The sequence below is a fragment of the Neopsephotus bourkii genome, unplaced genomic scaffold (genome assembly GCF_033783945.1).
Source record: "Neopsephotus bourkii isolate Nb327-2 ecotype Australia unplaced genomic scaffold, CSIRO-AGI_Nbou_v1 NB_973, whole genome shotgun sequence".
NCBI lineage: Eukaryota > Metazoa > Chordata > Aves > Psittaciformes > Psittacidae > Neopsephotus > Neopsephotus bourkii.
Window position 1 is genome coordinate 533513 of NW_026901467.1, and position 24829 is coordinate 558341.

A 24829-nucleotide genomic window follows, 5' to 3' on the forward strand; every position below is an offset into this window, starting at 1 on the left:
CCTGAAAGTGAAATGGAAAATGAGAGTCCCTCAAAAAACACAGTTCTCGATAATCCTGAGTTAACCTTTAACATTAAATAATATTTATATATGACATTATTAAGCTTAGGCATGCTTGTTATCAGTAGCAAGCAAATTGGGAGTATGGAAACCTCTGTCCTGAGATTTCAGGAGTGCTTTCAAAACGTGACTACAAGGGTAGCTCTGCTGTTGTTGATCCCTGTTCTCTGCCTCATGGTAGATGAAGCCCAAGACTCTTGGCTTGGGTTCCCAGCCTTTGGGGAGGTTTTGGACAGTTTCTTCTGCAGACATTTTCCTCTCCATCTTTCCTAGTGCAGAGGCTGCACACATACTGTGCACCAGGCATGGGGGTAGCCTGCCCAAAAGCCATACTCTGTCCTTCATCCAGCAGCTCCATCAAAGTCAGCCACAGCGTAGTTGTCTCTCAACTCTGCCAAGTTTCTTGTGTCCTTATTAAACAATGAGGTATCACAGTCAAGATAGGAACTCAGCAGAATTGGATGCATGGCTAGGTAGACTAGCTCCATGCTTTCATTTTAGGAAAGACTCTCTCTCAAAGATGGATCTCTCATGGGAGAATTAGAAAGTGCTGTTTCACCTTCCCCTCCCTTCTGTCTCTTGAGAAAGCTGCTGAGGCAAGACAGTACCTCAGTGTGCACCAGCCTCTGAGCCAACGCCGGAGAGCCTCTTGCTTTGCTTTGCAGATACGAGGTGGCAGCAGGCATTTCAGTGGTTTTGTTTGTCTCCAAGGTGGAAAATTAATCTTTTCATTGTAGACTGTAGATTTCATACCAAATCTATTCCCTTCAGAGGACTTGGGCTGCAGCAGCATCCCTGATTAAGGCTTCATGTTAACTATCAGTCAAGGTTTTATTTGCCTAGCTCTTGAATAGTATTTCTCACAGGAAGCAGATGTCATTTGTACTTTATTGGTCTGTGCTGGCTTCCACTTCAGTCTTCGCTTTACTGGAAGGTGTTGCTTCAGACCTGGAATATTCTTTATGCCTGGGAGATGTTATGCTTAACAGGGAGATGTGAGCTGAAAGCTGTAGCTCTAATTGGGAGGTGGAGGAGGCAAGGTGTTTACTGTGCAGTTCCCACCCTGGCATAGGCCATCCAGAGCCAATCTTTGCTCTCTGGAGTTACTTTTCCCTCGATTTATTTGATTGAACTTTTTGTTGCACTGTTTTTTAATCTATCTGTCTCTGTTTCATGCAATTGAAAGCACTGGCAGCACTAGCTAATACTGCTTTGAAAGCTGATGTTCTGAATGCTTTGTGAGTTTTGAATTGTGATGACTGAGGCTTTTAAGAAAATAGAAATATTGTGTAGGTTTTACCGTTTCCTTGTAGTGCCTAATGAGTTATCTCTCTAAGCTCTGTAGGGCAAGTAACATTTTTCTTACTTTAAATGGTACAAGTTGATCTGTTTTAGCCTGGTTTTAAACTTGCACCTGGCATGATAGTCAAGCCAAAGAACCTATCTTGGACAGCAGAAAGTTAGAATAGAGTTTGGTGTTAAAAAGCAGCATTACCCTCCCTGGAAGCAGGGGTAAAGAGAGATGAAACCGGACTAGGTTTTTGCAGAGGAGGGGCTGGTACAACAGATAAAAAGGAGCTATAACCAAAAGGTTGAAATTAAGAAATATTTCATATTATCCATGGCATTGTGTGTTAAAATATATTTATACAACAACTGTGAAGGCAATATCTCAGTAATACGCTAAACCTGAGATTTGATTCAATCCATCAGAGAAGCAAGGCTCCAGAGCAGTTCCACAGAGACATAGAATAGGTATTAGGTATATAAGCAAGATTGCAGGAAAGGACCTGTGCTCACCATGTGTAGGACCGTTGCTCTGTCTTACACAGGCATATCCCTGATCCTGTCAGCAGACTGGCCGAGGTCTCCATGCCCAACTTTCTCATGTGCTGAATTGTCACTGAAGTTTGAACTTTGTCTTCCTTTAGCCTTTTTCCGTGGGTAGAAATGACAGCACTGCTTCAGAGAGCCCTTCTTTGGTATTTTCTCTGTCATTCTGCACCTGTGTCTCTTCTCACAGAGCTATTCCCTGAGCATCATAAGGAACATCAGTGAAGAATTCATTTTGTTTTGTCAAGTTTCTGGTCTGACCCTTAATTTAGAGCAGTCATTTCAGTCTACAATAAACTCTGTGTTCCTGCATGCCGCAGTGAAAGAATTATGAGTAGTCCTTATCCATGTGCATTCAGGATGCTTTGGTAGCCCCGTGGGACCAGTAGACTTCAGTGCCTGAAAACTTATGGAATGGGGTAAAGTCAGGATGTTATTTTCTGTATAATAGTATATATGGGGTCTGCCTGTATGTAAAAGCTTTTACATGATTCACTGAGACCATTAGGAGTGGAAATGCATACCATCATTTCAGGCATAGAGCTCTTCAGAATGAACAGCTTTTTCCATCTCTCCCCAGGGAGCCCCGGGAGGCATCCAGCATGTAGCTGGGAAGAGACTGTTCATAAGTCTTCCATCACAGCATCCAGGAACACAAAGCTTATTGTTGGGATGAGCCTGCAGCTCTGAATGATAAGTAAGGCAGGCTGGTTAGATGGAAAGGACTTACTTCCCTTGCTAAGACAAAAGCATACTGATTTTTAACATGTAACAACCTGGACCTCTCATGAGTGTAAGGAGCACATGTTGGTAGAGAGTCCAGAGCTGAACACAGTATTCTGTAAGCATGGTGAAGTAATCAGGCAACAAGGCAGAATGAGAACAAAGATCTCTTTTGACTGAGTTAATTTTAGGCATATATTCTGTGCTTTCACCTGTGCTGTGCTTTTTGCCTCTCTCTGTTTCTGATATTCATTGATGCACCAGGATATATCCAGTCCAGGCTGCTTATTTCATATACACTCTTGCGTTTCAGTTCCCTAAGCAAGCAGACCTTCTGGCTTTGCATAGTTGGGCTTGGAGGCTAACAAAAATGTGCTTTCTTAAGTGATTTTGGCTTATTTGGTTTCTGAGGTCATGGACATAATGGAAGAACACCTGCTCTCATCTTGCTTCAGCACTTAATCCCTGTCCCAGACGAGCCTAGAAGGGCATGGCACAGGAGGTGAAGAATAATATAAAAAATGGCTCAATAACTTCTTTGAGCATCCGGAAAGGTTCATGGATAATGATTTTATTCTCCCTGGCTTTCTCATATCCACACCAAGAAATAAGAGAGAAAGGCACTGTTTCTTCAACTGCTACATTCATTGCTTGACAGAATGAAAAATACATGAATAATCCAAGGTCTGTACAAGCAATATTGAAAACATTGGAAGACGTAGGTTTCTTGCATGCCTGATGCAAGCAGAGATTTCTGTTGGCAAATAATGCTTTGGCTTAAACTTTTCAAGGCTTGTTACCAGTCAGTACACATCTACTTGACATTTTGCTTTATTTTTCTTTCTAACTGAGCCTATTTTCCTTCAGGGTGGCCGGACACAGTGCATCCGAGAAGTCTGCCCCATTCTCTCATGTCCCCAGCACCTCAGTCACATTCCTGCTGGACAGTGTTGCCCCAAATGCTTAGGTGAGTGGTGTTTTTCCTGGGAATTTTGTAATTGATATGGTATGTTTCTGTGTAATAACTTTCATACCAGTATTTCACAACACAGTTATGGGAGAGAGTATGCTCAGAGGAGTTTATAATCTACAGGTACTGCGGGTCAGTGTGTAGGGTTGTGATGGGTGGTTTTAAGTAAGCAGCAGCAGAAGACCATTTGAGCATAGATCAGTTGGCTTGCTTAGGAACACAAATACAGAGATGCTTCCTGCCTTCATTACACATTGTAGAAAGGAGGTTGAGGACGGAGGAAGTGTTTTGCTGGAGTTTGCCACAAGAAAAAGGCCTCACCCTCTCATGTTTTTATTGAAGTGTGCATTTGCATTCTTGGTTTTGAGGAAATGCAGGTCAGAGGAAACTTCTGGACTGGAACTGCATTCTTATAAGCTGTTGTCAGAGAGGCCAAGGACCGAGGAGTCTGCCTCTTAAGGTGGAATCACAGTTTCAGACATGAATGTTTCAATTAACATCTTTCCAACACATTTTAAAGGAGAAGTCAGAGGCCCCTAAGAAGGGTTAGCTCTTCCAAGTCATGCCAAGGAAGGCAGTGACTTTTGAGAGTCCTCATTTTGCTCTTACCATGTCCACAGATCCCACAGGTTTATGTCCCTCAGCATGTGTCCCTCTGTTTCATAAACAAGGAGCACTTATATCCTACCAAGTAAATTAGCTTTAATTTTGTCTGTGAGGTTATAACTAGGTTTGGAAAAGTTTCGGAATTGATAACTCCCAGTTCTGTAACAGAAACTTGTCATTTTGACCATATCTTTACTACTATCCAAAGTCTATTTCCAAGGGTAGGTTAGGGATATAAAGAGGTCTGGCCTTGGAGGCAGCAAGCCATAGAGTACCAAGTTCTTATAATAGTTAACATTTTTGGCTGATTGAAATGAACCTGAATTTATCAATTTATTTATCTATTTATTTGTTAATTGAGAAGTGCTACAGATAAATACCAGCCTGGAACATTTAACTGCAGCACCAGAGAGTAATACAGTAGAGGAATGAAATGGAAAGGAGAGCAATCCAAACACCAAGCTTCTATTTTGACTGAGGACATTTTCCCTTTCCTTCTGTAAACTCACTTGTCCTCTCCATCCCATGCTTTTCCCAACTGAACCTTCCCCTCCTTGACCCAGGCATTCAAAACCCAGCTTTAGTTTTTGACTGCTTCATGGAGATTTTTCTACAGGTTCTTTTTTCCTCAGAAATGTCTGTAATAGATAATGTCTGTTCACAAAGAAGTGTTGGGAGTTTTTTACTGGAGGCAGAGCCAAGGGATGTGTAGCACACCACATGGCAGTTAGGAAAAAGAAACATTTTCAGGGATGCTGAGGCAAGGCTTTTAAAGTATCATGTGGAGGATTTCCCTGCAACTGAATTCCTGATACTCAGCATATATAACTTAGAAGAATGCAGTTGACTCTACTGGGACTTGAATTATTAGTTTAACTAGTGGTTGTGGGCCAGCAAAGCCAACCATTAAGCCAGTATCTTCATCACCACATCTTTTAGAAGTGGTAGCTCCTCTGTCAGTGGTTTTTTACCAACCATTTGAACAGGGTTGGCCACCCAGAATTGAGCTGGGTGGTTTGCAAGGCATGGGAAGAGGGTGTGAGAAAGAGCTGGACTTCACTTGCTGACATAAGTTATTTGATTGAAATCCTGGCCCCACATAGAGCAGTAGAAGTGTTGTTACAGGCAGGACTGTGGTCAGGCTTTGCCTGTAAGTGGTGCATGGTTGTAGAGCAGTTCCTTTTAGGGCTACTGAGCATCCTCAGCTGATTTTATGTCAGTTCTGTAAGAGGAATCAAGCGTTTTTTGAAGGATACACAGGCTGGTTATACAAGCATAGATTAACCCAAGGTAGCTAATTTGTAAAAGAAATGTTCAAATTGTGTCTAACTGAAAAATAGCAATTATTTCTTAACTTTTGTTTAATGGTTATTTTAACATCGGATTTGTAAAAACTCAAGGCTAATGCAGTCAGTTTTGCTGTGTGTTTATCCTTTGTTCACTTACATCTCAGAGGAAAATGGAACTTTTTTCTTTCATGCTGTCCTACATTTATCAATAATCGTTGAAAAGGGAAGGAATTGCAGAGTGCCAGCACATGGTCGTTTGAGAGCTAAAGTATTGGCTTAATACTTAGTGGCTTCTTGTATGCGCTTACAGTCGTCATTCCCTATCTCGGAATTGATGCCTATTTGATATCAGACCTCAGAAATGATAGGCCAGGAGACTGGCAGCCACTTTATTAAAGAGCTTACTAGTTGGCTTCCACCAAAAGTAAACAGGGGAAGATATGAAAAAAAAAGGAAGATAAGTATAGTGTTTTTGTAAAGAGCTCATGTTTATGTATCATAATGATTGCTTGTTTAAAATAACCTACTAGGAAACAAGCTGAGGAACAGGAGAAGCTTGGAGGACCACAGTGTGTTGCAACTTGAATGTGAAAGTGCTTGCAAGGTTGAAGGACTTTGGGAAGGATTTGATATTGATGCCGCCTTCCCTGTATAGTGCTCTTAACCCTGCCTCAGTCTCATGAAACACAAATGTTTTATGGGTTATGGAAATGAAATATCCTGTGTTGCCCTCATTCTGCTCATAAATGCTGCAAATGCTTGTATTTCTTGCAACCCTTATGAACATGGTACACTAAGCTATCTTAATGAGACCAGACAACACCTATGTTGGGGTTTTTTCATCTTTGTCACTGAGTTGATTTAGTTTGGCTGCTGTGAACCCCTGAAGTAGATATGCTAAAACCAGTTAAGGCTGCTTTATTTGATAAGTTATTGCATTACGTTAAAGACTGTTTAAACTAGTTTAAGTGTACCTACCCTAAGAATTTGCAGGGCTTACTTTTTATTCCTTTAGCTGCACTGTGCACTTTATGATGAGAAGGAGAAGAAAGATTTTTCCAATATAAACATGCCGTAAATCATATTTACATTCCCTCCCACAGCAGCATTTGTACAGATGAATGTATGCTAGAAGAACAGTGAACTGTTAAAAGCACATTTATTTTTTTTTTCACACCAAAATGGAAACACATAGCAAATGACACATTGCACATTAATTTGGTCTGGTGACAATAAGCCCTACTATTTTTGTTGACAATATGGCATATTTTCAACCACATTCTGTTTCTATTACTGTTTATTTATATTCAGGACAGAGGAAAGTGTTTGACCTCCCATTTGGAAGCTGTCTCTTTCACAGCAACGTGTATGATAATGGGTCTTCATTTATTTATGACAACTGCACAGTGTGTACATGCAAGGTAAGTCCTCAGTGCTTTGGTATTGCATGCCACTGGTCGTCTGGCGTGGCAGTAATTTGTAGGGCTGTGGAATTATAAGCCCTACTACTAATACTGTTCTTTGGCATCTTGTGTGGTCCCTGAGAATCTGATCTGAAGAGCATTGCAGTTGTGCTACGAAAGTCTAAAAAGCTACTGACTGCCTCAGCTGAGACATGTTGCCTGATGCTGCATGCTCCAAAATGGAGTTGCTTCAGGTTATGCGATCCACTTCGAGTTTTCATTAGAGAAGAAGAGATGTTTCTGAATGGCAAATTACCATATATTTGCTGAAGGACAGTGATTTTTTTCAGCTCCTTTAACATGAACTGTGACCACTAGCACTTCTGCATCAAGGTAAAAAGCATGAAAGTGTCACCAAATCAGTAAGATTTTGCAGGTCAGCAGAAGGAGAATTTGGGTTTCAGCTTCACAGGCCACCAAAGGGCCCCTTAATCCAGTAAATCATTTTTATTTTCTCCAACCTGACCTATTCAAAGCATTTGGACTGTAGTGAGGGTGGATGCATGACTGAGTGAGCAGAAATGTTACAGTAAGGACACACAGGAGCACAAACATCATGTGATGATTTCATTATTTCCTTTTGTCCTTTTACCTAGGATTCAACAGTGATATGTAAGAAGAGGTGCTTACTTCCTGGTGAATGCAATAAAAACAAAGACCACTGCTGCAAGGAGTGTGTCTCGTATCTCTCTCCTGAGGAAGTGAGTGTGTGCAAGTTTGGCAACAAGATCTTCCAGGTAAATATTCAGGTGTGGCTCAAGAATAGATGTCATTGTAAGAGCAGAGCTTTGCAGAGCTTTCCATCTGCAATTTTTCTTCTGAGTTTGTGTAAATTCTGCCAATATACAGCAGTTAAAGATTAGTTCCTCCTTGGTGAGACATGTCTTCCTCCCTGTATGCAAAGATTCAAGTTGCTGTCTCGTGACAGGTAATACATTTTTTGTAAGAAACAGCAGTGCTCTGCTTTCCCACTGATATTTATGGAGCAGATACTCCAAGTGCTGTGTAGGCTTTAGCTGCTGAGCTGAAGAGTCTCTTCCATAGCTGAGCTAATAGGAGCTTTGCAAAGTTTGTCTTGGCTGAGTTATTCATCTTGATTTACTACATTTCAAGTCTCTGCTAAGGACAGCACCCCTGACATCTTATACTGGGATAGCCATAATTGTTACCTACTGCATTCTTGCTCAGTGTTTTCATCAATCTTCTATTGATGAGACCCTGTTAGGTTTTCCAAGTGATGTGCCTTTTTTTACAGTGTCAGAAGAAGATTCTGTCACCTCATGAGCCATCTGTGAATTACGAGACTCTTGAATCAGATCAAATGTAAAATCTTTGTGAATACTTGGTTTGCTCAGCCAGAGTTACTTCCCAATTATTCCATCTTTTGTGTACCTAGCTAAAGTGTTTATTCTGGAAATTACATGTGAACCTACTGTATCCTGAGACTATACACCATGTGATTGGCGCTTTCACACTGGTGCTATTGTGCTTCAGGAACACATGCCTTCTTCTTAGGCACCCAACTAAAATATCCTGCTTCTTGTGAAGATTTTATTATATTACCAAGTATTATATGGAGTGAGAAAAAATAACGAGACAGTCCACCAATTTCTGGCCTTGTGAGCAAAAAGGTAAATCCAGCATTGCTCTGTTGAGGTTAATGGTCTAACACAAGTAGAATGGGCACAGCGAATGTGTTTTTGCATGCCCATGTAAAACCAGCTGTGATATATTCTGGTACCCCAGCAGATGCTTGGAGAGCAGTCATTAGTGGCCCACAAGAGCATGTGCTGCATCAGGAACATTAGGCAATGGTAGCATGGCCTGGAAACAAAAGACAGGAGAGAGCCAGCCTTTGACCAGGGATGCTGTGCTGAATAAGTTAGGCTCCTTGGCATTTCTGATTTAGTCTGTTTTCCACTCTGGTCAAAACATCATGTCGAGGTGGGCACATAATTGTTCACAGCTGTCTGGTTGGACTGGCTGTTCCTGTCAGATCTATCTTCACCCTTCCTTCACAGCAGCCCTGTAAACAGAAAACAGGCACATTTTGGCTCTAAGCAGGCTAGCACAAGACTGTAAGTGGGTGAGACAGAATGTTTTAGGAACCACATCTGGCAAATACAACACTGTGTATAGGGAACCAGGGCAGTTCCGCAGTCATTTCCAAGTAAGTGGGGACAAGATCATGAGGCATATTTTGCTCTGAACTTAAGACTTTGAGAACTATACACAGACTGTCTTACCTGCTCTGAATGTGAGAAATTCAGCACTGTATCTCTTCTAAGCATTCTCAGATGTTTAGCAGATCAAGTATCTGTGAAAGTGCTGTAAGTAATCTAAATAAGGATTCATTATTCGACCAGTCCTGCCCTAAACCAAAATGATGCTGCATCTGGGAATAAATTCACTATATGCTGACATCTTAATCGAATGCTTTCACGTGCAACAACTTAAAGGCGTCACTCAACCCAGTGAATCAGGTTTTTCTCATTATGTGAGCTTAAATGAAAATTGGTGGTAGGTGTGATCACAGCTCAGGCACACAGTGGAGAGAAAACAATGCAGATAAGCAGGACACTGATGAAAAAATGCAAATGTGATTTTGTTGCCCTTGGAAAAATGGATTTCTGACCTAGAGGTCCAAAGAGAAGAAAACCCTTCTGAATGTGAACTTTGTCTTGAATCTGACTGGTCATGGACAGACACCTCAAAATAATTTAGGCTAAACAATGACACAGTGCCAAAAGGAAAAGTCATCCTTTCTTGTGCAATGATACATTGCTGAAATAGCTTCCTGCTGCCACCCCAGCTGATACTGTATCATGTTGCCTCTTGCAGGATGGAGAGATGTGGTCCTCTGTGAACTGCACCATCTGTGCTTGTGTAAAAGGCAAGACGGAGTGTCGCAAGAAGCAGTGCATTCCAGTCAGCAGCTGTCCTCATGTGAGTTTTTTAAGAGAACAGAGCTTTCTTCTCTTTTCTTTCTCCACCATTGTCCTTTTCAGTGTTCCTTGGTAGTGTATGCATGGCAGTGGGGCATGCAGATTGGAAAAAAGGGATCATCTGGCATATTCATTTAGACAGGCGTTCCCCAAGTGTGCTACTGCTACCCTGAATATGGGCTTCCTGACTCTGTCCTTGCATTGAAGGCTCTGTGCTACTTTTCTCTTCCTCTCTTTAACTTCCTCTGTCCTGAGTATCTGGACTAGAACATCTCTTTCACATATATTCAGTAGCTTCATAGGGTGGTGAGATGACTATGATAATATTTCAAGAGCATGCCTACTGTCAAGGCAGGACACAGGAGGTTGTTGGTCTTGCATTTTTCAATGCATATGAGGCTTAATACTTGGTTGAAAATGTAAATTAGGCAAAGCAAAGCATATTATTTCAGTCATGTGGTGCCGCTTTCTCTTAACGTTGCAGCCTGAATATTTTCTATTTGGAAGTCTGAAGTGAACCCAGAAAGTGGTGTAATTGTAACTTTACTGTATGGCTTCAAAAATTAGCATTACTTGAAACCTTTAGCTCAGGACAGCCCTTATTTCTTGGGTTGCTGTCACTGACAAATCATTCTGTTTTAATGGCCCAAGCTTTCAGAAGAGGGAGCACTAAATAGCACCTCGTGTAGGGGCAGATCTTTGAACAGAACTGCAGAACAGAGAGCCAAGTCGTTAGCATTGCACCTTCTCAGTGTTTCCTTCTCCATCCTGGAAGCCAGTCGGGAAAATATGAGTCATAGACACCTAGGTATAAAATTTTCAATGACAAACTCTAGTTTGTCAAGTTTTATATGTGTAAACTTTTGAGAGCCAGAAGCAGTGGTAGAATAGAGAGCCTGTACCTTGGCTCTCCCTGTTCTGCTGTGACAGTGCTTGCATTCTCAGAAGAGGGGACATCCTTTTCCTGTCACTCACTGCAGAGGGCAGGTCTCCTGTTAATGTACATCGTGTGAGATGCTGCATACATTGTAGGAAGCATGAACAGATGCAGCTGCTCTTCTGGGAACCTGATGTGGCTCATGGCAATCAGGCCATTCACAACATAAGCAGGAGGTGAGAGCCTGGACTCTTCAGGGCTTTTCAAATTCTTTGTTGGCTGAGAACCTGACACACACTGCATCTCATTTACATTTACTTGTGCTGATGCATTTCAAATGTTTAAGCTGCTTCTGAGATCAAATAACTAATATGGTTTAATATAGATCTAAAGTGAAATACACCACTTCAGCAGTACCCAGATACACATTTGAGCATTGAGGTGATCAGTTGAAGAAGAAGAAAATGAGCATAGTGGTGGGTCATAGTGGTCACCATCCACAGTCCTGTGGCAGCATAACTAAGTTGATCAGCACTGCTACATCATCTGCTTCAAGGCTAATGTGAAATCATAAACTGCCTTAGACCGCTAAGTTGAGTCCTCAGACTCCTGCTCTCAGTTCCTTAGGGCAGAAAAGACCAGCTTCGTCACCCTACAGCACCATTACCTCCAGTCTAACCAGTCAGCCTGCTGCCTGCCTTAAAATGGAGCCTACAGCAAGCTGCGTGCAAACTCATCCTCCTCCACAGGTACATCACGCTTCTGCTCTTCCAAGCTAAATTGGAAGGACAAGTAGGAGAAAGAATGTAAATTCTAGAGTGAGATTTATTTTCCTATTCCAAGTGGGTTTCAAGTAATTTTAAAGCAAATAATGTATGCTAATGCATTTAAATCTTCTACTTTTCATCTCTCCTCCACTCTCTTTGATGAGATACTCTGTCACAAATGCAGAAACATTAATTAAACACACCACATTATTCAAGATAAATATATATTAGTAATACTTGAAGTCTGGATATCATGAACAGAGTTATGCTGCTGTCTCTGCAAACTTCAGGGGTGTGAACTCCATTTCTTCCCTTTCTTCACAACATTTCTGGCAGTAAGCAGTCTCTGCTGACTATTGAAGACTGCTGTGGAATAAAAGGCTGTTTAGTGTCCCTTAGGGTGTCAGGCCACATAAAGTTATCTCATTAAAACTGTGTTACGATACACACAACTGAGTGTGAAAAGATTGGAGATTCACAAGGAACCTATAATATTATTCCTTGACTTAAAAGGTTTACCATGCTTCTTAATACTCCTTGCATGGTTTTGTGCAGGGGTTTTTGTGATGAAATATTGTTTATCAATGTAGATTTTGGCCAATTATTCCTCTAAAGGATGGGTTTCAAAGTGGTAATTCTGCTGAAATTTCCAGTACCTTGAAACCATTTGTATTATTCAATGTGTTTGTGGTGGGCTGATGTATTTTTGAAGACTCTTCCTGACATTTTTTTCATTTTGCTCATAGATTTAGGCACATTTTTCTGTTTCTCTTATTCTTTTTTGGAGCATTTAATCCTGTATCAGTACTTACAAGAAGGGTCTTCCTCAGCTTCTTCTCATCTGCAGCAGAGGTAATACATCTGACAAATTCAATCCCTCCTGTCATAGTGAAACACTAGAACTCCTTGGGTTTCTAGTGAGCCTTGTGGCTTGTGGTTTCTGTTTCTTACTTTCTGACCACTGGCTCCATGGATTCACTCCATAGATATTCCCTCTCTGTCACCTGGAGTGTCAGCCTGCAAGGTGAAGTATGCGCTGGCTTCCATCCAGGGAAAGCTATTAAGCATGTGTCCAGCCCTGCTGAAGTTAGTAGGCCCTCTGTATGAGATTAAGCTTAAACACATGCTTAAATACTTTATAGGAAGGGAGTAATCTCAACACTTGGTAAGACTGTTTCAAAGACCCTTTAGACCTTTTCTTACCTAATTGGCTATTCACTTACCCTAGCCCAGCTCTAGCCTCTTTCTTGCCTTGTGCCAACTCCTTTCCCATTACCCATCCTAATCATTTTTCACCTTACCTCCTGTCCTTACACCTTTGCATTCCCCACTACCTCTGTAAGCCTATGGTAATGGTGGTTGTGGACATTGTCTATTTTTGTCCTGCTAGAGGAGAGCCTGGTGAGTTCTACAGCATCCAGCCTTTTCTGTGCTCCAAGGCTGTGCAAAAGTTAATAGAATTAAATCCATGGCATGTGAAGACATTTGCAGAGTTTGATTCTGCGGGTGAATTTTGAACCCGTGAACTCCAAGTGAGTTGAAAATTTATTCAGAACACGTTCTCCCATCTCTAGCACAGACTGCATTTAATGTTAGACACATCTGTTATTATTACAAACAAAAAGTTGCTGTTTTTACTGGAGTGCCAAATGAGGCACAAAAAAACAACAGCTGTTGCTATTGCACAACCAAACAGCCCCCTTCCCCCTGCAATTAGTCTTGCCTTAAAAAAATAGAAAATAAAAACCTCAGACATAAAATTGAAAACCTCATAAAAAAAAAAAGAAAAATCCCAGAAAATAGACAGACTTAAATGTGGTCTGCTTATAAATATTCATAGGGAAAAATGGGATCACATCACTTAGCCCACTCCTAAGGGAGCCCTCAATGCTAACGAACTCTTGCAGCACATGTTAGCAATAATGGGTTTCCTTATTCTACAAGACAAAAACAGGATCTTGGGCCAACATGGTGGCTCAAGTAACCAGCCTCAGCAGGCTGCCTTGGAGATTCCAATTTCACTTGAATTCTTGCCACTTCCAGTTTGGCTGATGATTTCAACTCTTTTATTGAAACAGAGAGGTGAGGCAGTGCAGTGTGTGGCATTCAGCTGCATGTCTTCCCTTCGTACAAATACGTGTTGCCAAGCTCCCTGTTTCTGTGCAGTTTTAGCTGTTCCTCCTTTAAGGGGTTTTGTCCTAGCAGGTGCTTTAAGATGCTTCTCCTGGTTAGCAGCCTGGTCCTCAGCTGTTCTCTTTGCTCTGGTGGTCACACAAACATCAAGGCATTGCCCACACTGCCAGAGAAACTCTTGATCCAGCCTTTGTCTCAAGTCCAGACGTACCTCAAGTCTGTTCACATGCAGTTGCACATTCAAAGGCAAGCTTACACGGAACTTCCGTGCCTTGTGGATGATAAGCCCAAGCATGCTCATCACCAAGCTCTCATTCATGGCATATGGGTATGTCAAGCGTGAGCAGGACAAAGCATGCTCTGCTCTGGTCTGCAGCAGATACTTCGAGTTCATTTTTTCCCATGCACACTGTCAAAGCTTAGCAGTCCTGTAGGCAGAAAGCAAGGCAGATATCAATAGAGCCTGCTGCCTGTGCCCCCCTCCCTGCTTTCTGCATAGATCTTACTTCCTGTAAGGTCTTAACTTCTTACTGCCACTTACTTCTTACCTGTTTTCACAAGCTTTTCTGTGCTGGTGAGTGGGCAGAATAGCACAGCTTGCTCTTGTTGGCCATTCCTTGCTCACCTGCTTGGTGGGGAGCAGGAGCAGTGGTCCCACAGAGATGGTTTACTCTGTAGTCAAATACTGCTGGAGCAAAGGCTCTGCGCTGGGGAGCAGCACAGCTCCATATGCCTCTGCCTTCCCTGTATGGGAATGAGGGTGAGCTCCAATATCACCGTAAGTTCTGCTATAACCCATGCCAGTTTTTGCTTGGAAAAACACATCATTCAGTCTGAAATTTTCCAGGCTTATCCTCTAGCTTGATGGTTAGCTTTAGGGAATTTCAGTAAAATCAGATAGAACATCTTTTCATTTAATGAAAACTCAAAAGGAGGGCGAATGTACATATGCAGAGGCTGCTTCTAACCAGCCTTGTATAAGACTCAATCATAAATAAAATTGACCTGGCAGAGTGGTAAATAAAGACTGAACCTTTTTTTCCATATTACTGTGACTAGACCAAATTGTTGGCTTTTAGATGGATGTGTGCCCATTTACTTCACTGGGGAGACTGGTCCATGATTGGTAATACGATTTGGTGAGAGATACCACAAGATTAAGCCGTGAAAGAAATCTGACCAAACTAGATCTCTAGCAGTGCCCCTTTCCCTTTCCTTTCCTTTCCTTTCCTTTCCTTTCCTTTCCTTTCCTTTCCTTTCCTTTCCTTTCCTTTCCTTTCCTTTCCTTTCCTTTCCTTTCCTTTCCTTTCCTTTCCTTTCCTTTCCTTTCCTTTCCTTTCCTTTCCTTTCCTTTCCTTTCCTTTCCTTTCCTTTCCTTTCCTTTCCTTTCCTTTCCTTTCCTTTCCTTTCCTTTCCTTTCCTTCCTTTATTTCCCTTTCCCTTTCCCTTTCCCTTTCCCTTTCCCTTTCCCTTTCCCTTTCCTTTCCTTTCGTGGAGAAATGAAAGATGTGGGGGGGAATGTGGGAATGGGTGTGGACCAGATTGCTTCTGTGTGGCTACTAAAAGGCTGTGCATAAGAAATACATATACTCTGGGAGGTGGGGGAAAAAGGGAGTGATTTTGTTAACCCAATGACTAGTCTGCTTTAGGTATCTGTGAATGCATGAGTCCAAAATTCTCTCACACTCTCTCTAAAGAGAAAAGTGGTAACAGAGAACCCTTTTAGTATTTAATTTCTTATAAGACTGCCAGGAAGCTCTTTGAATAGTTCTGTCTGTTTTTAGCACCTGATATTTGAATCTGTAACCAGGGCATTGAGTTCAAACACAACTTGAACTATTTTCAAAGGCTTATCCAGCCTTACAACATGACACAGTCATTGCTCCAAAACCTCTTTCATTAAATCAGCCTGTCTTTCTCCCAATTAGGGTAAAATCCTGAACAGGAAAGGATGCTGTCCTATTTGCACTGAAAGTAAGTTCTTTCTTCGCATTCTTTGAATTCTTTTTTATTCTTTCAGAGAAAATAAATATAGTAGAAGTATGTTTGCTTTTCTGCCTTCGTTTTAGAGGTGGCTAAAGGGCATGTGATTATTGCTGGCGACAGATTTTGCCTCCTATGAATCTGTAAATTTAAGCTAAAATGCCTGGGTATTTTATTGTATTTTTTTCCAAATGACACCCTTTTGGTCAAATCTGAGGTGCTGCTTTTTTAAGGATATAGTTGGCCGGTGAAATTTGTAGGTAATAAAATAAGCAAATTAATAGAGTTGTAGCTTTTAGGACTGGGTGCCTTTTATCCTTGTATATAACAGCCCAGCTATGTGTATGTATAATCCAACGCCTTTGCAGATGATTTATGAGAGTGAAAGGAAGGTGTGCAGAAATCTGAGACACAGTCTGGGGCAGCGGTGGAAAGTACAATAGAAAGCTAACCTTGTGTTTGTATGATGTTTAGCCTCAACCATGACCTTTTTATCCCTTTTCACTTCATGAATGATCATCATATGATATCACTTGTGTTCTCTCCTACTCAGCAAAGCACTTAGACAAACACTTATTTTTAAGCTTGTCTTGTTTAAGTCAACAGGGAGACCTGTCTTCACCGAAGTTAACAGAATACAATTATGTATTTCCTTCAGGACATGTTTAAGTACTTTTCCAAATAGGGACATACTGCTAAAATGGGGGTTTATGATTTATAGGAAGGCTTCTGAAAGAAGGAACAGGTTTTTAAGAAGAGTATTTCCTATTCTTCTGGCTAAAATCACATTGAATTTGCTGATCAACTCAACTCTGGATGCTCTTGAATTGCATGAATTCCATACGCTAAATACCTGTTTTTCCACTCTACAGCTGAATTATGTTGAAATGTGTAACTTGTGATAAAATAAACTTAGCTTGCAAGTCTTCAGTATCAAAACAAAATTCAATACAAGTGGCAACCTCAGAAACACTTGAAATAATACTAAGCAGAGGGAGAAATGAAAGAGGATTCAACTGACCAGCTGATTTCATGTTGGCTCAGTTTCCATGGAGGAGAAATTCATATAGACCTCTGCTCGAACATGACATGTCATTAATGTCATGAATTTATTGATCTCTGTCTTGCCTCTCTCTGTTCTTATGTTTCAGTCTTATTTAACCTTTCTCATGTTCTTTTGTAACGTGAGAGTGGGAGGAAAATAGTGGGGCCAGCCATTCCCTCACAACACTGAAGACCCTCTACTGTAAGGTCTTAAAAGGAAGACGGTCACTTCTTCCCTTGATAATATAAGGGAATGGTCATGGCTACAAGACGTGAAATTAAGGGCAGACTGCTGTTGCTTGTCCTCCTGCCATGAAGATCTGTAAAGAGTTTGGCTTCATCTTGCTAGTGAAGGTACTCTTCCCAGAAGCCTTCAGGATAACCAACTGGCTAGACATGAGGCTGGGAGGCTCACTGCACTGTCCCACAGCGGCACGCTTCTCTGTTGCACATGAAACAGAGAGGTCCTCTTTTTTGGAGAGGTGTCTCACTAGGGACCCATCTAGTGTTTGGAGGCGAGTTGATGCTGAGCTGATTCTAAGCTACTGTGATTAAAAAGCCATTCCCAGCTTTTATCAGATAATGTAATCAAAGAGCTTAAATACCCATTGTTGTACAGCAGTGGTGGCTGCCACTAACTGTTTTAACATCCATGTTTTAACAGTTGCCATTTGTAGGGAAATAATTCCACCTTTGTGAGGGAACTGCTGTAAATCTCATCAGAAGACGGGCATAAGGCATAAGGATTTCAGTGATGATCACCATCTCGGATAATAATTAGAAACTTTGCTAGTTCATCCAGTTTCTGTTGAGCTAAGATGTATATGCACAGCCCTTTCTCTCACCCACCCACTCATGTTGATCCTCTCTCCACGTATTAACACACCAAACATTTCTGGCGGTCCAGCAGATATTAATTTTCCAAAGTAAAAACAACATAGGGAGGTACAAGAACATACTGTACACAGGAGAGCTTTGAGTACAGTTTAAATGCAGCCAATTTCTGTGAAGTGGGTAAAAAACAGTGGCGTTGTTAAAGCATACACTTTAAGCTGAAAAAAAGAACCCTAAAAAAATCAAAGGATTATTTTCAAAGCAGGTGAGAAGATAGAAGCAGAGAGAAAAAGTACCTCATCTCCTAAAGGGTTGGAGAGTCTCTTTTGTCTACTGTTGCCCAAGTTAACTATGGTTAGTTTTGGCATGTTGCTGTTTAAGCTCCACGGCTGGCGTGCAGTTATCACTAATTAAACACAGTGGTCATACCAGTGGAAAATTCAACAGTTTAGTTTATGCTGCTGTAAAAGTGTAATGAAATGTACTCTTTTGGGCTTGATTTAGAGAAATCACCACTGACGTCAATTCCATAAATTAGTAATCCTATGTTAGACCGAGGTCATTTTCATATTAAAAAAAGAAAATACTAAACCTGAGTTCAAATAACATGAACAGACTGCTCTCAACTCCAGACAAAGATGGGAATTTGCAGGGGAAGTTAAATCTTTGTTCTTGACAAAGAAGAATTGATAGATCTTGCTGGAATTACAGCATGCAGTACGAAAGATTCCTCCTGCAACCGTATAGATATATTTTACTCATGATCAATAATCTTAACACTATCTTACCTAAGACATTGTGAGGCTTTATGGATGAAGTTCTTCCCAAGTGGACTGCAGTCATATAAGTCTAGCAGTACATTAAATTTGTAGTAAAGGCCTCTTTTGAGGCAGAAAATGTCATTTGTCACAAATCATTCTGCAGCTCTTTTACTTGATGAAATGACCAGTGGAGCTAAACCAAACTCACTTGGATCCAGCCTTAGGAGTAAAATTTTGGTCCTTTCACCTGGTCCTGCATCTTTTTTATGTGTTTTTGTAGAAATAAATATTCTTCAAAGCAAAAAAAAAAATAAAAAAATAAATCCCAACAAAACCAACAGTAATGTGGGGTTATGCATGGTGAGTACCTGTGAGAGCAGGCAATAGGACTAAAGGACAACATAGGCCCGTCCTAGTTCTTTTTCTTGTGTTATTTCCTTGCCCTGGAGATATCCATCAGCAAAAAGACTGCAATTGTTTATTCATCCTGGAACGCTGTTCATGATTTACCTTTTCAGGCATTTCAGCTCTGATGGTGTACTGTATAAATATGTATTTTGACAAATTGGAATAGCTATTTTATTTATGAAATAGACCATAAAGACTCCTGCGGAGTTTTTGACACCACACCTTGTAATGTGTATTATATCAAGCTGCACTATGCAGCAGTTATGAGGAAAGTACTCTCTGGCTATGCATTTTTTACAGAAAAGCTAATGAAATTCTATTATGCGTGTTCTGTAGCTAGTTTTCAAAAGTTAATAATGTGTTCTGTTTGATTTAGGGCTTAATTCAGCACATGGGCTAATTGCATTCAAAATTTCATTTTATTTTAAAAAAGCTGGGACCTTTTTGAGTTATAGATGTGCAACCAGAACACCCTTAACTGGTAAACTTGTATTTTTTCCTCCCTCTCCTTACTTAGAAAGTGTCCAAACCAATTTTAGTTATAATTTAAAGCATATTTTTCTTGGCCACTCTTAACTACCTACAAGCCCAGAAGAGTGTGACCAGACATCTGGACATCTTGGACTTCAATTGACTGCTCTGATCTCCTGAAAAAATAAAACAAGCCATTCCATGAGCACCAGAGCTAACAGAACCTGGTTTCCTATGGATTTGTGTCCCATTTCCTTTATATCCCAACAAATAATAAACCCAGCTAGAGACAATATATCCTGTGGCTGCTCTGGAGCTACAAGTGTGCTAATTGCCCAGCCAATATGCTTACGCTCTCTGGCTGGTCAGGATGTGTGTGCTGACTGTCTGTCTGGCCTGCACCATGCAGTATATATATCTCCTCTTTCTAGAAAGGCTAATACCATCTGGGGGAGGGGGGGGCATTGGGTGAAAGGCAGAAAGGTACTTTTTGGCAGTCACTTCTTTCAATAAGTGGTTCTTACCTTTACTGGGCTTCCTACTTATTAGAAATAAGTTGTCTTTCAGGCTTTTATCCCTCCATGTTGGCCAAAACAGGTAGTGATTTCACAAAGATTTTTGGGAAATGCTAAAATGTTCTTTTCCTTTCTGTTGGTTTTTTTCAGCTTCCTTTTTTTGTACAGATAAATGTGCTTTCCAAACTGGTCTACTTTGCCCACAGTTACCTTCCCTGTTACCTTTTCTAATGAAAGTTACTATTTCATTTGAATTGGGTGCATGATTTGTAATGCAAGGAAAACGTGCCAATAGTTCTACAGCATTCAGTTTAGCACCTAAATACTATTATTATTAGTTTGTAAGTAAGCTGCAAAGCCTTAGGGTGGGAGCTGAGCATACTGCATGAATCACAGATGTAGTTTACGATTGTCAAATGTAAAAGCGTGAAGTCCATATTTAGTTGCTTAAAAAACAAATGTGAAAACTGCTGAGCTCCCAGAAGTGTTTATGAAAGCCAGGAGTTTGCAATAGTGATTTGGGAACCTAAATGTAGGATTTCCAAAAGAGGTTTAGAGACGTTTGCAGCCAGCTCCCAATAATGTTTAATCGGAGCCGAGTGCCTAAGGTGCTTTGAAAATCACAGCCTTCTGAACATAGCTCTGAGGCCCTCCTTTGAACAATCTCTGTTATTCAGGGGCAAAGCGGGAAGGGGTATATTTGCCTTCATGTGCATGTGTAGATGAGCAAATGAAGTCATAAAAGAGCATGAATGCCAGGCTCAGAACAAGAAAGAGGCAATGGTTCTTCATGCATTTTGCCCAAGGATATTATGGCTACTCAAACCAGTTTTGCATTGAAGGGGAGACTGAATAAGTTCACAGAAAGGAAGTCTATCAAAGGTTACTAAATAAAGAGAAGTCATGTTTAGCTCAGGAAGTCCCTAAGCTAAACATAGGTAGAGGCTGCAGAGCCTTAAGGGGAAGTGTCATATGTAATTGCCCTTTTCTAACTCTGCCCTAGAGAGATGATAGATGCAAGGAGTATCCACAATAAGCCGGGAACAATTTCCTGTAGGGAAAAAAGGGAAGGATCTTCACTCATGGCCCTGTGCCTTGTTAGCACAAGCTACTAAAATTCATACTCCAGTTTTGGGGAATGTACCTTTGGTAATGAAGCAATATCTCTCCATCCATTATGTCCCAACAGAGGAGCAAGTCACATATGCTCCTAACTAGAGAATGGGTGCTTACAATAGATTCCAGAACCAGCCAAGCAGAAAGACTGGTTTGTTTCAAAAGGGGAAAAAAAAGAAAGAAAAAATAATAAAGCAAACCGTAAAACATGATGTGATTGAAACTCTCCCAAAAGGAAATAAACAGCAGTCCAAAACCTAAAAATGGCAGGAACTCCTTTCATGTTGCTTGTCTTGTTACACCCGGTATTTAAGGTTTATTTCTAGGCCAACCAATTCTTCTTCCTGGCAATGCCTGAGTTATCACACACACTCTTGCAGAGTGTGGATTTTTTGTTTTCATTTTAAATTCATAATTTTAGCAAACCTTTCAAGAATGTTTTACACAGTGATATCAGAGAATCAATTTTTTAGGCTGGTTTTAGGTAGATTTTCCCTCCTCCATTTCCTTGGTTATTAAAGAAAACAGTGAAATTTGGATCAGACATTCAGCTCTCTGGTCCAAAATACATTCTTTTTTATTTTAACTGCACTGCATCAAGTTGACGTATAACGTGACGTGATGTAACATAACATAAACCAACATTACTCTGCATAACACATTAGAAATTAAAAACAAATATTTCCTTTGGATCCCATTGGTACTATCAGTTTTACCTGCACATCTCTAAATTATGTTTACTCCTCTCATGTCTTGCCTTTTAGCCCCTTGCTTAGGTGAAGAAGCAGCCTTCCCCTCCAGATAAGTTAGTTAATAAGATGTGTAACATGTTATTGGCCTGTAGAAATGCAGACAAAAACCAGTTCTCTCCTCTGAAATCTTCAGTGATCCTGGGGCTGGGTTTTTTTGCTGATAAGTTGTCATGTCTAAAGAAAAACTAAAGCCTGAAAAAATGAAATAAAATCTGAGCAGGTAATAAAATGTATCTTCATATTCATTGTACAGATAATTATTTGATGTAAGGAAATTAGAAACATGTGAGTATGATTTAGTAACTGTGAAGTCAGATGGTCTCTATATAAAATCTGTGGATTCTTTTCCCATAGGTATAAAGGATCAATTAATCTTTTTATGGACTTTGGGAAACAGTTCTTGATATTCTCATTGGTATCAATGAGGAAAACGAGACTCATTTACTCATGGTTTAAAAGTACACTTTTATCTAAGTGCCTTGGTTTTCAGGCTCTGCTTAAAGTCCATTGGGCCTGATTTCCAGAGGTCTTGGTGAGATGTGGTTCTTTTTGACTTGTAATGGAGCTGTCAACATTATGTCCTGTGTTGGTCCCTAGTTTGCAGGCATAGCGGAGAAGCATAATAATGATGCTGAGAATAGTTACTGGCTTAGCTAAAGAAGCATGCATGTTGCAAGTTAGGGATGAAGTGCAGATTTCCCAGGCATCAGCTCTGTGATGGTACTGAGGGACAGTGATGGCAGTGAAGTACACTGAGGTGAGACTTTAGGAAGACCTAACTTGCAATCAGGGCAGCTGAGCACTGCAACTGGTTTCTGGAGGAGGCTGTGGAGTTGCTGTTACTACTGCTCTTTAAGAGCAGATTGGATAAACATGTGCCAGGAATAAACAGGTACAGGTGATTCTGCATTGCACCTGGAGAAGGGAAAGGTCATTTCTCCAGGGGTCCCCTTCAGCCCCATTTTCTGTGTCTCCATGTAGGTATCCTTGGATGTTCTTTAACTACAGCTAGAAAAACATGCCTGAAGCATCACAGCTTCTGTAGCATAGCATACTGCCTAGGCTGAAAAACCACGATGAGGAATGTGTATTGCATAGTCACAGCTGCACTGCACTCCACTGAAGGAATTCCCTGCCTCTTCTCAGTATCATCCATGTCTCCTTTTCTGTAGGTTTGAATCTGCTATTAATGGGCTTATTTTTTTTCAGTGAACAAATTGTATTTTTTTTTTTGATAGATGCTATTCGCATTATTGAGTCTAGTTTTGTTACTGCACAAAGTCCTTCCCCTAAAGCAGGCATTATCTTTCAAAAGCAGTCTCAGCCCGTGGGTATCCAGCTGGCAATAGCAATGTGCATTTCTCTGCCTTTTGAGACTCCTTCTTCCAGGAACAGCAGAAAGGAGATGTGGTTAGGACCTGTTGTTATGCCAGAAGGCTGCAATGCAAATAAATCTGCTGCTGTCTTTGATTGTGAGGCAGTTCAGTCAATTGTTGGGTGACTGCAGGGTAACTCAGCATTGTTGACATGAGTTTGGAGATGTTCTGCTTTTAAGCTGTGGCTTCTCCAACCAGTGTATGGATGCAAACATCAATAAGAAATCTCCTGCTTTGCATGATGCAGAAAGATTGGTAGACATACCAGCCCTTAAATAGGCATTGCATCATGTTAGTCATGTAATACAGACTTCTAATTGGTAACGTGGTGACAATAACTACTACAAGTCAGTTGTGTATAAACAACACCTATGATAGCAGAATAAAGTTTCTGTTTCTACAGATAATGTGGGGAAAATGTATACATGAACAATACAGTTTATAAATGTACATTTTTTTATTGGTGTGCCTATATAAAATATGGACAGTACCAGGTCCTGGTGAAGTTGTCTGATGACTTTTAATTTCACGGGATCATCCTTGCCTTACTGGGACTTTAGAATTAGCCTCAAAAATACACAGGTGATGTTTTGAATTCTGCTTCTATTAGTGGATTGGGCTTTGCTCCCACAATACAACTTAAGAGTGGGAGCTCATCCCAGGCGAATTTAACTGTCTGAGAGGAATGACTATAGTCTTGGATACTTGTTTGCTCTTCCAGAGCTGGCTGCAAAGAGAAAGGCTCCTCCAGAGAGTAATTCCCCATGTATTAAAAGAGATGTCTAAAGCTGGTGAGATGAAAGACTTTTTAGGCATGTCTTTTCTTCTCTCAGTGAGAGGGAATCACTTAGACTAGACATTTCATGTCTGGAAAGCTGAAGGTTAGGTGGGAAGGCTCCCATCACACATCTCCAGAGGCGTATGGTCTCTGCAAACCAGGGCTGTGCCTGGTCTGATACCATGAGTGTGGCTTGTATTTTCCAGAAATGAAATAAAGTAAAATATTTCACAGGCTTTGTAATAAGCTAAACTGTTCACGTGATACATGATGTTCAAGGGGCAAATGTGTAGGTTCGAAGATGTGTCCTTGGCTCCTAGCTACAGGTTAGCCTTCCTATGCTGCCCCAAGAATCAATTGGCCTTTGGTTCCCCACCCACTTTGGAAAGACATCTACTAAAGCCATGAAGCCTCTCTTTTTCAAACATATATATTCCTAGTGGGCATCAGCCCAATGTGCCCTGTAGGACAGATAGACTAGGTGAGAGCAGCATCCTCTAAGTTCTTATCAACTGCTTTTCTTAGACTTGGATTGATCCTGATACGGCGCTTTTGTTTCTCACTCACCTGCAGAGCCTGGCGTTTGCACTGTATTTGGAGACCCTCACTACAACACTTTTGATGGACGGACATTTAACTTTCAGGGAACATGTCAGTACGTTTTGACGAAAGACTGCTCCTCCTCTGCCTCGCCCTTTCAGGTGCTGGTAAAAAACGATGCCCGGCGGACCCGTTCTTTCTCCTGGACAAAGTCAGTGGACCTTATGTTGGGCAGAAGCACTATCAGCCTCCAGCAGCACCTCACAGTGAAGTGGAATGGGACCCGCATCTCCCTACCTTGCGAGACACCACAATTTCAGATCGATCTGGATGGTTATTTGTTGAAAGTGACAACCAAAGCAGGTAGGGCAAGTGTGTGTGTGTGTTTTCCCTCAAGAATTTCTCGAGTGCAGCTTGAACAGCAGTCAGTAAGAAAAGCATGATACCAAAGCCACTCTATCACTCCCCCTTCTCAAATGGACATGGGAGAGAAAATATAACAAAAGGCTCGTGGGTTGAGATAAGGAGACAGGGAGAGATCGTTCACCTTCTTACATAGTGTTTGGGTTGGATGGGACCTTCAAA

The 24829-nt window shown here is 41.0% G+C and overlaps 1 protein-coding gene across 5 annotated transcripts in view; it reads left to right on the plus strand.

Moving 5' to 3' along the window:
- BMPER (BMP binding endothelial regulator) overlaps positions 1–24829 on the plus strand; it is a 145914-nt gene that overhangs the window by 69607 nt on the left and 51478 nt on the right. For 4 of the 5 annotated variants that reach the window (XM_061359388.1, XM_061359385.1, XM_061359389.1 and 1 more), the window contains 6 exons: positions 3484–3583; positions 6793–6902; positions 7541–7681; positions 9786–9890; positions 15595–15640; positions 24278–24607. In XM_061359388.1, coding sequence (XP_061215372.1) covers positions 3484–3583; positions 6793–6902; positions 7541–7681; positions 9786–9890; positions 15595–15640; positions 24278–24607 — 832 coding nt within the window. The remainder of the gene's footprint in view (positions 1–3483; positions 3584–6792; positions 6903–7540; positions 7682–9785; positions 9891–15594; positions 15641–24277; positions 24608–24829) is intronic. The other variant, XM_061359386.1, reaches the window with a different exon arrangement.